General features: G+C 41.9%; 1 protein-coding gene across 1 annotated transcript in view; it reads left to right on the top strand.

Moving 5' to 3' along the window:
• The window catches only part of tbl3 (transducin beta like 3), a 76964-nt gene that overhangs the window by 16394 nt on the left and 49514 nt on the right, over nucleotides 1-11056 (top strand). The window contains exons 5-9 of the mRNA XM_073060731.1: nucleotides 777-918; nucleotides 3571-3655; nucleotides 4089-4259; nucleotides 4658-4733; nucleotides 6885-6981. Of these exons, the coding sequence (XP_072916832.1) occupies nucleotides 777-918; nucleotides 3571-3655; nucleotides 4089-4259; nucleotides 4658-4733; nucleotides 6885-6981 (571 nt within the window). The remainder of the gene's footprint in view (nucleotides 1-776; nucleotides 919-3570; nucleotides 3656-4088; nucleotides 4260-4657; nucleotides 4734-6884; nucleotides 6982-11056) is intronic.

Below are 11056 nucleotides of genomic sequence, written 5' to 3' on the forward strand. Positions count from 1 at the left end.
AGTCTATGTGCTTTTCTTAAGTCTGGCCTGTATATCTAACCAGCTCTATGTAACAGTAGATCCATTATATTATCCATATGAGAAGACATTGATCTGTACCTCCCAATTAAGACATTGATCTGTACCTCCCAATTAGAGCACAGTGATTTACCTCACTGTGTTATATGGTGACTGTAGCACTGCCAGTCATAATCAGTTATTCTGTAGAAAACTAGGATGGGTATGTTACCTAGAAATTGTTGGGTGGGGCTTGTTTTCCAGTCACCACTTAGATACCCATTTGTCCTACACTTACAGTATATGATTTGGATCTGTAAGTCTGAAATTGCTGGTTGAGAGCATCATAGATGCAGTTGACAACTGAGCCTTGTGCAATTTAACTAGGTCTTGTTTACAAGAGTGCAAGCGTTGTCTGAATCTGCTGCAAGCTATGGCAAAGCTGTATCCCATCTTTGCTGACTATTGGATTTGATAAGATGTGCAAATTTCAATGAGGGTCTGTAACCTACCTGCTGTATTATCCGTCCTGCTGCATCTAGATGATGCTTAATCCCACTTCACTATTCTTGATATTGATTGCTAATTTTTTTATTATTCCTTCTTCCTTTTTGATTTGTCTTTTGCAGACTGGGTTGTGCGGCCTTTCATTCTTTCTGTTGGATTTATTGAGTATGCCCACAAGAAAGTGAACCTCAGAGTTGTATATGGTGACATATGTATACAAACTTTGATAATAAATTTACTTTGAACTTTGATTCTTACATATTGCTTGACAGATCCTGGTGACTGGCAGTCGTGCCTTACTCTTGAAACAGTGGGACTGGAAAGAGAATGTGTGTATTCGTACATGGAAAGCTATCCACACTAGTCCAGTGGCTAGCATGGCTTTTGACTCTACCTCAACTTTGTTGGCCACAGGTATGACTCCTTACCTGCTTTTATTGCTTTTATCTGCTTTCAGAGTACAGGCTTGCCCAGTCATGATTGTCCACACGAAGGTAATAGTGACTGCCAGATTGAACTGCTGTAGTGCTAGTGCAGTGGGTAGGGAGTTCCAGGACTGAGATCCAGAAGTGATGAATGTCAGGGTAATGGTTCAATTTGGAGAGCAATATACAAGTGAAGTTGTTCTACGTACTGTTGTCCTCCTCTCCACCTTTGTGGGAGAGATGGTATTGTGTTTTTAATATATATTTATTCACTAATTATCATTTTAGGTCATGTGGTCAATTTGTTTGATTTGTACTGTATAGATATGAAACTATTAAGGGCATGTCTTAAGTTGGGTGATTTAAGCCTTTTCTGTTTGGAGTGAAGGAGGATGAGAGGTTACTTGGTAGAAGTGTGCACAATGCTAGGCATAGAGAGGGAGTGCTTAGCAGGTGTAGGCAGGTAGGAGCAAAAGAGATGCTTATTGAGTATAATAAATGCAAGAGAGTGCTTAAAGAAATCAGGAGGGCTAAAAGAAGCCGTGAGATTGCCCTAGCAGACAAGGTGAAGGAGAGTCCCAAGGGATTCTACAGATTTGTCTCTGGCAATCCTTTTGCTCTTAACATAACTGGTCCTTTGGAAGATCAGAATGGTAGTCCATGCACGGAGCCAAAAGAGATGGAGGAAGTCTTAAAACAGATTTTTTTGTGTCTGTATTTACTCAGGAGACGAAAATAGAGTCTGGTGAAGTTCGGCAAAGCAACATCAACTTCATGGGCCCTATGCAGATTATAGAGGAGGAGGTGTTTGCTGTTTTGAGGCAAATTAGGATGGATAAGTCCCTAGGGCCTGACAAGATGTTCCCTCGGTCCCTGTGGATGGCAAGTGCAGAAATTAGGGGGCCCTGGCATAGATATTTGAATCATTTTTGGTGACAGGTGAAGTAGCAGAGAATTTGAGGATAGCCAATGTCGTTCTGCTGTATTAGGAAGGCTCTAAAAATTAACCTGGAAATTGTAGGTTGGAGAGCCTGATATCAGTAGTGGGAAAGTTATTAGCAGGTATTCTAAGGGGCCGGATATATAAATATTTGGATGGACATGGACTGATGAGGGATAATCAGCATGGCTTTGTGTGTGATAAGTCATATCTAACCGATCATAGAGTTACCAGGAAAGTGGATGAAGGCAAGGCAGTGGATGTTGTCTACAGGACTTTAGCAAGGCATTTGACAAGATCCCACATGAGAGGTTGGTCAGGAAGGTTCAGTTGCTTGTCATTCAAGATGAGGTAGTGAATTGGATTAGACATTGGCTTTATGGGAGAAGCCAGAGAGTGGTAGTAGATGGTTGCCTCTCTGACTGGAGGCCTGTAACTAGTGGAGTGCCGCAGGAATCCGTGCTGGGTCTGTTGCTGTTTGTCATCTAATATCAACTGTTTGGGTGATAATGTGGTTAATTGGATCAGCAAATTTGCAGATTAGGGATGTAGTGGACAGTGAGGAAGACTATCGTGGCTTGCAGTGGGGTCAGAACCAGCTGAAAAAATGGCAGATGGAATTTCATGCAGACAGGTGTGAGGTGTTGCACTTAGGTAGAAGTAACCAGGGTAGGTCTTACAGAGTGAACAGTAGCTCTCTGAGGATTGGTGTAGAACAGAGGGTCTGGGAATACAGGTCAATAATTGATAGAATGTGGCATCACAGGTCATAACGAAAGCTTTTGGCAGAATGGCCTTCATAAATCAAAGTACTGAGTACAGGAGTTGAGATGTTATGTTGAAGTTATACAAGATGTTGGTGAAGCCTAATTTGGAGTTTTGTGTGCAGTTTTGGTCCCCTATCTACAGAAAAGATACAAGGTTGAATACTGAGGAAAATTTACCAGGATGTTGCCGGGAGGACCTGATCCTGAGTTATAAGGAAAGGTTGAATAGGTTAGGACTTCCTTCCTTGGATCATAGAAGATTGAGGGGAGACTTGATAGAGGTGCACAAAATTACGAGGGGTATAAATAGGGTAAATGCAAGCAGGCTTTTCCCACCGAGGCCACAACTGGAGGTCATGGATTAAGAGAGAAAGGTGAAAAGTTTAAAGGGAACAAGGGAGACAGTTCTTTATTCAGAGGGTGGTGAGAGTGTGAAACAAACTGCCAGTGCAAGTGAGCTCAGTTTCAGTGTTTGAGAAGTTTGAAAGTGTATATGGATGCTAGGAGTGCGGAGGGGTATGGTCCTGATGCAGGTGTCAGTGGGAGTAGACAGTTTAACTAGATGGGCTGAAGAGCCAGTTTCTGTGCTGTACTTCTCTAGAGAGTGGAGAACTTGACTTTTTCCCAGGATGGAAATGGCTAATACAAGGGGGTGTAATTTTAAGGTGATTGGGGCATGTCAGAGAAGTTTTTTTTACACAGTGGTGGGTGTGTGGAGCTCCCTGCTAGGGGTTGTGGCAGAGGCAGATACATTAGGGGTATTTAAGAAACTCCTAGATAAGCACATGAATGATAGAAAAATGGAGGGTTATGTAAGAGGAGCTTGGAGTAGGTTAAAAGGTCGGTACAACATCGTGAGTGAAAGGACCTGTTCTACGCTGTAAGCTTCTGTGTTCTATGTAAGATACTTATATTTGCTGGTTTTGTTTTTCAGGTGGATGTGATAGCACCATCAAGATCTGGGATGTTATCAAGCAGTATTGTACCCACAATCTGAAGGGCTCTTTTGGAGTTGTCCAGTAAGGAAAATTAACTGACCTAATGTTGAAATTTGTTACACTTGGCTGCAATGATTTAAGAATTTAAAAAACATTGCATTAAAAGTCAAAAAGTCTAGAATATAATTACTCCAAGGTCTGTCTGGTGAGGTGGTTATGTTTTTGCTAAAAGTGAAATAGGATGAAACTGATTACTCCTTGTGTTCTTGATGCTTTCAAGGACTCCTCGTCTCGTGTTCTTAATATTTATTGCTTATTTATTATTATTTTTTCTCTGATGTCTTTTGCACATTTTGTCTGTCCTGCGGGGTGTGGTTCTATTGTTTTTTGGATTTACTGTGCATGCTCACAAGGAAACAAATCTCAGGGTTGTATAAGGCGACAGGATTGTAGTTTGATAAATTTACTTTGAACTTTAAACTTACCTCTTCCCCATGCTACTCTTCACTGGCAGCCTTGTTGAATTTCATCCTGACATATCACGTCTCCAACTTTTCTCCTCTGCGATGGACAATAAAATACGAGTCTGGAATCTGAACACCAGCAAGTGTATGATGATACTGGATGCTCACTACAGTGCTGTGACTTCATTGGCTTTCACTTTGGATGGAAACACGCTTGTCAGGTACTGCCAACATTAGTGATAGCTATGTGATATACAGTGTATCTTGCTGTTCTAGTCCTGCATTTTGAGTTAATCAATAGACTTGTACAGAGTGTTTGCTGGAAAAAATGTTTGTAATTTGTAAGCAATAAACAGAGTTTAGTTTTACAGCTGAACAAATTTGCTCCTTTGTTTTCCTTTACATGTGGCCATTTAAAAAAAAATTGAAATACCATGTTTGTTCTAAACATTTACTCATCGATATTTTGTGCATGCACTACTGCTAGATGACATCTCAGATCTTGATGATGTTAATGCACTGTAGCTAATTTTAAAGATGTAATTTTAAAGATGATATGCAAACTAGAGTGAAGATTTAGTCTAACACTCTAGCTTAATAAAGCTTTCTTTTTCCATAGCTCTGGCCGAGATAAAATATGCACTGTGTGGGACTTGACGACGTACAAATCACAGAGAACAATTCCTGTGTTTGAAGTGAGTTGAACCAAGAATTTCTAACATTAACGTAATTCCTGAAGTGTGAAATTTTTATATAAAATAAATTCCTGCTATTATCCTCACCATGTGACTTTCAGCTAGGTAGATTTTTTTTTCTTTCAGATGTGCACGTGGGTTGTCATTTGTGGTCAAAAGGTGAAAACAGGCATTAGGTATTTAAGTGCTGAGAATAAAATATTCCTATTTGAACACCCAAATTTAATACACTGTTTCGGACCTAATTGTTAATTATCGTAATTCAATCTTGCTTAAGGTTGTCAACTTGTCTCAGGGTAAATTCCCGACAGTAATCTGTCATGTTACCCCAACGCCAGTGAGCACTGATAGACAATTCAGGTGACAGTCAACCCTTGGCAACTTTGTCAAGCTTCTAAGTGTTGGTTCCTTCCATAAGCTTCATATCTTTCCATGTTGTTTTGCATTCAACACATTAATTTCAGTTCAAGATCCATCAGGCAGCCTTTGAGGGTAAAAGGGTAATTTTGAACAGTTCTCCAGTTAACCAAATCAGAGAAGGAGTTAAGCCAGGTTGCAAATGGTGTAATTGATAAACACGAGAGATTCTGCAGATGCTGGGATTTTGAGCAATGCACAAAATGCTGGTGGAGCGCAACAAGTCAGGCGGCATCCGTGAGGAAGGGGAGAATCGGCGGTCGACATTTTGGGCCAAGATCTGATGTGCAGTCCTGATGAAGAGTCGCGGCCTGTAACGTCGACTGTTTGTTACCCTTCATAGATGCTGTCTGACTTCCTAAGTTCCTCCAGCAGGTGGTGCAATTGCTTCTTTTATTCATTAGATGGTCTCCTTGCACAGTTTTGCCTTGACCACCCTTTCAGAGTCATTATTTTATATTTTCTTATTTCCTAGATGTGAAGATCATGCAGCCTACAAGTCTTTGCCAACTCTTGAAACAGATCCACTCTCTCATTTCTTTCCAAGCAACCTGTCTGCTTTTGCTGTCATGCCCATCAACCTCCCATATTTCTTGTGGCTCCCACCTGCAAGTAAAGAAATGAGGACAGATTCAGGGAAATTATCCATTTGGATGCTAGCCAGCAGAAATACACTTCTCAGTATTTTCTCTTTACCATCCCCCCCCCCCCCCCCCATGTCCCAGTTTTATGGAGGTAATTGGGATTGACTTTGTGGACCACGTGCACAATCTGTTAGAGAGTCCTGAAACTGTTTTGTGCAGAAGTAAAGATATTAACTTTTTTTTTAAACTTTCTGGCTCAAGGGATGAAGCAAGATATGATCAGGTTTGATCAATGTTCCAGTGATCACACTGGAGTTCTGCAAGAAGGTGCTAGACTGTTGCTTTGTGTTATATATCATTTTTCAGACGTTTGAAATGCAATTGTTGGCTATCTTGGTTTGACAGTAGAGGAAACTGCTGGGATTGGTCGGGGATGGGAAAATGTTAAATAGAATTATGATCTAGAGAGTGATAATATGATACAATTGGGTGGGAAAACAGGGTAGGTAAGTATTCCCACATACCTAAAGGACCCAAATAAGATGGTTAAAAAGGTTTGCTGGATACTTGTTTTTTTGGTTAAGGTACAGAATAAGAGCAAGATTGAACTGTTATCAAATGGTCAGGTCATTGTGTAGAGCTCTGATCACAACTTTCCAAGAAGCTGTGATACCAGAGAGGTGACTGAGAAGGTGCCTGTCTCTATCCCCAGGCATATAGAACGTGGGGTTCAAGTCGAAGTTGGCTTTGTTGGAGTTGTTTTGCTTGGAGGAGGGGAGGCTGAGGTTCATAATATTTCTAGGCACCCAGTTCGATTGAACTAAGAAAGACACATTTCCCTAGGGGAGTTTTGTAACTAAGGGGCATAGATTCAAGGTAACTACTAGAATAATCAAAGAGGAGTTGAGGAAATTTCCTTTTCGCCCAGTCAGACAGGTGATGGGCTTGGACCACTGAAGGCAGAAACCCTCATCTTATTTAAAAAGTTCCTGGATAAACATTTAAATTTATAGCCTGCTGTTTGTATTGGGAACAGTGATTACTGTGCCTTGATCTGTTGAAAAGTAGCAATTTCTCTCCAAAAGAATGGCTGTCTAATTTCGTTAGTAATATCTTAATTTCTTTGTAAACCTAATTTGATTCTTGATAGGCTGTGGAAGCAGTGATATTATTACCAGAAGATGAGGATTTCACTGCGCTGGGGGTGATGAGCAAAGAACAGCATTTTATCACAGCTGGCAGCAAAGGTAAGCTGCAGGTAGCGTGGACAGCATTGATGGAAAAAATTGCTCTGAACTTTTGAATGGCTTTTTTTGCCAAAAATGCATCTAAAACCAGACAACCAGCGTGCTTATCCTGCTTATTTTAAAAAAAGGTCATAAATGGTTATGGTGAAAGTTCCAGGTTTTATTTTAAGATCTAATTTTATCTGTAGGTTGATTGTAAATGAATATGTTTGTTTTTTTTAAAAAGAACGCGTCTTGTTCGAAAATGGTGTTAATCTGCAGTGGTGCAATATCATACTCATTCCTGGTTCTTGGTAGGAAATTCTACCCATGGTGTTCCTATGGGATTTTTAACACCATTAGAAACATTGTTCCAGTACCAGTCCAAAAAATGTTATCAATAATGCAATAGAAACATAGAAGCATTGAAAACCTACAGCACAATACAGGCCCTTCGGCCCACAAAGTTATGCCGAACATGTCCCTACCTTAGAAATTTCTAGGCTTACCCATAGCCCTCTGTTTTTCTAAGCTCCATGTACCTATCCAAAAGTCTCTTTAAAGACTCTATCGTATCCGCCTCCACCGCCATTGCCGGCAGCCCATTCCACGCACTCACCACTCTGGGTAAAAAAAACTTACCCCTGACAATTCCTCTGTACCTACTCTCCAGCACCTTAAACCTGTGCCTTCTTGTGGCAACCATTTCAGCCCTAGGAAAAAGCCTCTGACTATCCATACGATCAATGCCTCTCATCATCTAATACACCTCTATCAGGTCACCTCTCATCCTCCATTGCTCCAAGGAGAAAAGGCCAAGTTCACTCAACCTATTCTCATAAGGCATGCTCCCCAATTCAGGCAGCATCCTTGTAAATCGCCTCTGCACCCTTTCTATGGCTTCCACATCCTTCCTGTAGTGAGGTGACCAGAACTGAGCACAGTACTCCAAATGGGGTCTGACCAGGGTCCTATATAGCTGCAACATTATCTCTCGGCTCCTAAATTCAATTTCACAATTGATGAAGGCCAATACACCATACACCTTCTTATCCACAGAGTCAACCTGCGCAGCTGCTTTGAGTGTCCTATGGACTCGGACCCCAAGATCCCTCTGATCCTCCACACTGCCAAGAGTCTTATCATTAATACTATATTCTGCCATCATAATTGACCTACCAAAATGAACCACTTCACACTTATCTGGGTTGAACTCCATCTGCCACTTCCCAGCCCAATTTTGCATCCTATCAATGTCCCATTGTAACCTCTGACAGCCTTCCACATTATCCACAACACCTCCAAATTTTGTGTCATCAGCAAACTTACTAACCCATCCCTCCACTTCCTCACCCAGGTCATTTATAAACGAAGAGTAAGGGTCTCAGAACAGATCCCTGGTGACTGACCTCCATGCAGAATATGACCCATCTACAGCCACTCTTTGCCTTCTATGGACAAGCCAATTCTGGATCCACAAAGCAAGGTCCCCTTGGATCCCATGCCTCCTTACTTTCTCAATAAGCCTTGCATGGGGTACCTTATCAAATGCCTTGCTGAAATCCACAATATACACTACATCTACTAGTCTTCCTTCATCAATGTGTTTAGTCACATCCTCAAAAAATTCAATCAGGCTCGTAAGGCACAACCTGCCCTTGACAAAGCCAAGCTGACGATTCCTAATCATATTATACCTCTCCAAATGTTCATAAATCCTGCCTCTCAGGATCTTCTCCATCAACTTACCAACCACTGAGGTAAGACACACTGGTCTATAATTTCCTGGGCTATCTTTACTCCCTTTCTTGAATAAAGGAACAACACTCACAACCCTACAATCTTCTGGAACTTCTCCCATCCCCATTGATGATGCAGAGATCATCGCCAGAGGCTCAGCAATTTCCTCCTTTGCCTCCCACAGTAGCCTGGGGTACATCTCATCCGGTCCTGGTGACTTATCCAACTTGATGCTTAACAAAAGCTCCAGCACATCCTCTTTCTTAATATCTACATGCTCAAGCTTTTTAGTCTGCTGCAAGTCATCACTACTATCGTCAAGATCCTTTTCCTTAGTGAATATTGAAGCAAAGTATTCATTAAGTACCTCTGCTATTTCCTCCGGTTCCATACACACTTTCCCACTGTCACACTTGATAAGTCCTATTCTTTCACGTCTTATCCTCTTGCTCTTTACATACTTGTAGAATGCCTTGGGGTTTTCCTTAATCCTGCCCACCAAGGCCTTCTCATGGCTCCTTCTGGCTCTCCTTATTTCCTTCTTAAGCTCCTTCCTGTTAGCTGTATAATCTTCTAGATCTCTAACATTACCTAGCTCTCAGAAACTTTTGTAAGCTTTTCTTCTTGACTAGACTTATTACAGCCTTTGTACACCACGGTTCCTGTACCCTACCATAACTTCCCTGTCTCATTGGAACGTACCTATGCAGAACTCCAATAAATATCCCCTGAATATTTGGCATATTTCTTCCGTACTTTTCCCTGAGAACATCTGTTTCCAATTTAAGCTTCCAATTTCCTGCCTGACAACCTTAAATATACCCCTTACTCCAATTAAACACTTTTCTAACTTGTCTGTTCCTGTCTCTCTCCAATGCTATTATAAAGGAGATAGAAATATGATCACTATCTCCAAATTGCTCTCCCACTGAGAGATCTGACACCTGACCAGGTTCATTTCCCAATACCAAATCAAGTACAGTCTCTCCTGTTGTAGGCTTATCTACATACTGTGTCAAGAAACCTTCCTGAGCACACCTAACAAACTCATTTACAAGGATGTTGCCTTCTAGGATCTGTTTTGCTATCTGCTCTTTGATATCCCCGTTACTATTTGGCGGCCTATTAAAAAAAACACCCAGTAAAGTTATTGACCCCTTCCTGTTCCTAACCTCCACCCGCAGAGACGCTGTAGACAATCCCTCCATGCTGTCCACCTTTTCTGCAACCGTGACACTATCGCTGATCAACAGTGCCATGCCCCCACCTCTTTTGCCTCCCTCCCTCCCTCCTTTCCGAAACATCTAAAACCCGGTACTTGAAGTAACCATTCCTGTCCCTGAGCCATCCAAGTCTCTGTAATGGCCACCCATCATATCTCCAAGTACTGATCCACACTGTAAGCTCATCCGCTTTGTTCACAACACTCCTTGCGCTAAAATAGACACATCTCAACCTTCGGTCTGAGCGCGTCCCTTCTCTATCACCTGCCTATCCTCCCTCACACGCTGTTTCCTAGCTTTCTCTATTTGTGAGCCAGCCGCCTCTTCCTCAGTCCCACCCCCATGTGTAATCTCTTTCTCTAAAATGATTGTCAACTTCGCTGGTACGTAAAACAATGCTCGTTTATTCATGGAAAAACAAGCTTTTACCAACCCGTTTCTTTTCCCCCTTAAATAATGCTTAAGAACCAACATTCAGCCTTTGCCAGGCTGCTCCACATTATCTCCAGCCACACTTTGCTTACATTTAATGTTGCATCTTAAGTGTATCTACACTTCAAGCTGAATTCCAGTGGGCATTTGTCTATATCCAACACCCTTGCTGGATACTTGAGAGGTAGGTCATAGTGTCTGAGGTTTCATAAGCAGCAATGGGGCACAAGTTGAGAATGAGGCTCGTTGCTCAATATTCTGTCCATCTCGGGTTGACAGAGACCGATGCTTCAAGTTGATTTTTACTGTGATCTGAGGCCCCCCACAGCCATATTGCTGTGCCCGTAGAGGTCGAGGTTAGAGTCACACCTCAGCCTCGGGGTCTCTCTGTGCTGTTATATGCCTCATCTGATTGGTGTAATATGCAGGTCACTTTACCTAAGTTCCATTCTCAAAGAAATCAGTCCCAAGAGCATGTCATGTCCTTTCCAAAGCTAGCAAAAGGTCCCCTGGACTCCTGGATGTTCCTCTGCCTCCCATCAGAGGCACAGTCCAAGGTCTAAAAGTGGAATCAACGTTATGTTCCCTCGCTGGGAAACACTGAGATCAGCTTTAAGGCCAGTCGCATCAGTGAGATCTTGTAATTGGCTAGAACCAGTGCTGTGCATCTTTGGCACTATGGAAATTCAACAAAGCTATTC

Source organism: Hemitrygon akajei, chromosome 11 (assembly GCF_048418815.1).
Source record: "Hemitrygon akajei chromosome 11, sHemAka1.3, whole genome shotgun sequence".
In the NCBI taxonomy this organism is placed as follows: Eukaryota; Metazoa; Chordata; class Chondrichthyes; order Myliobatiformes; family Dasyatidae; genus Hemitrygon; species Hemitrygon akajei.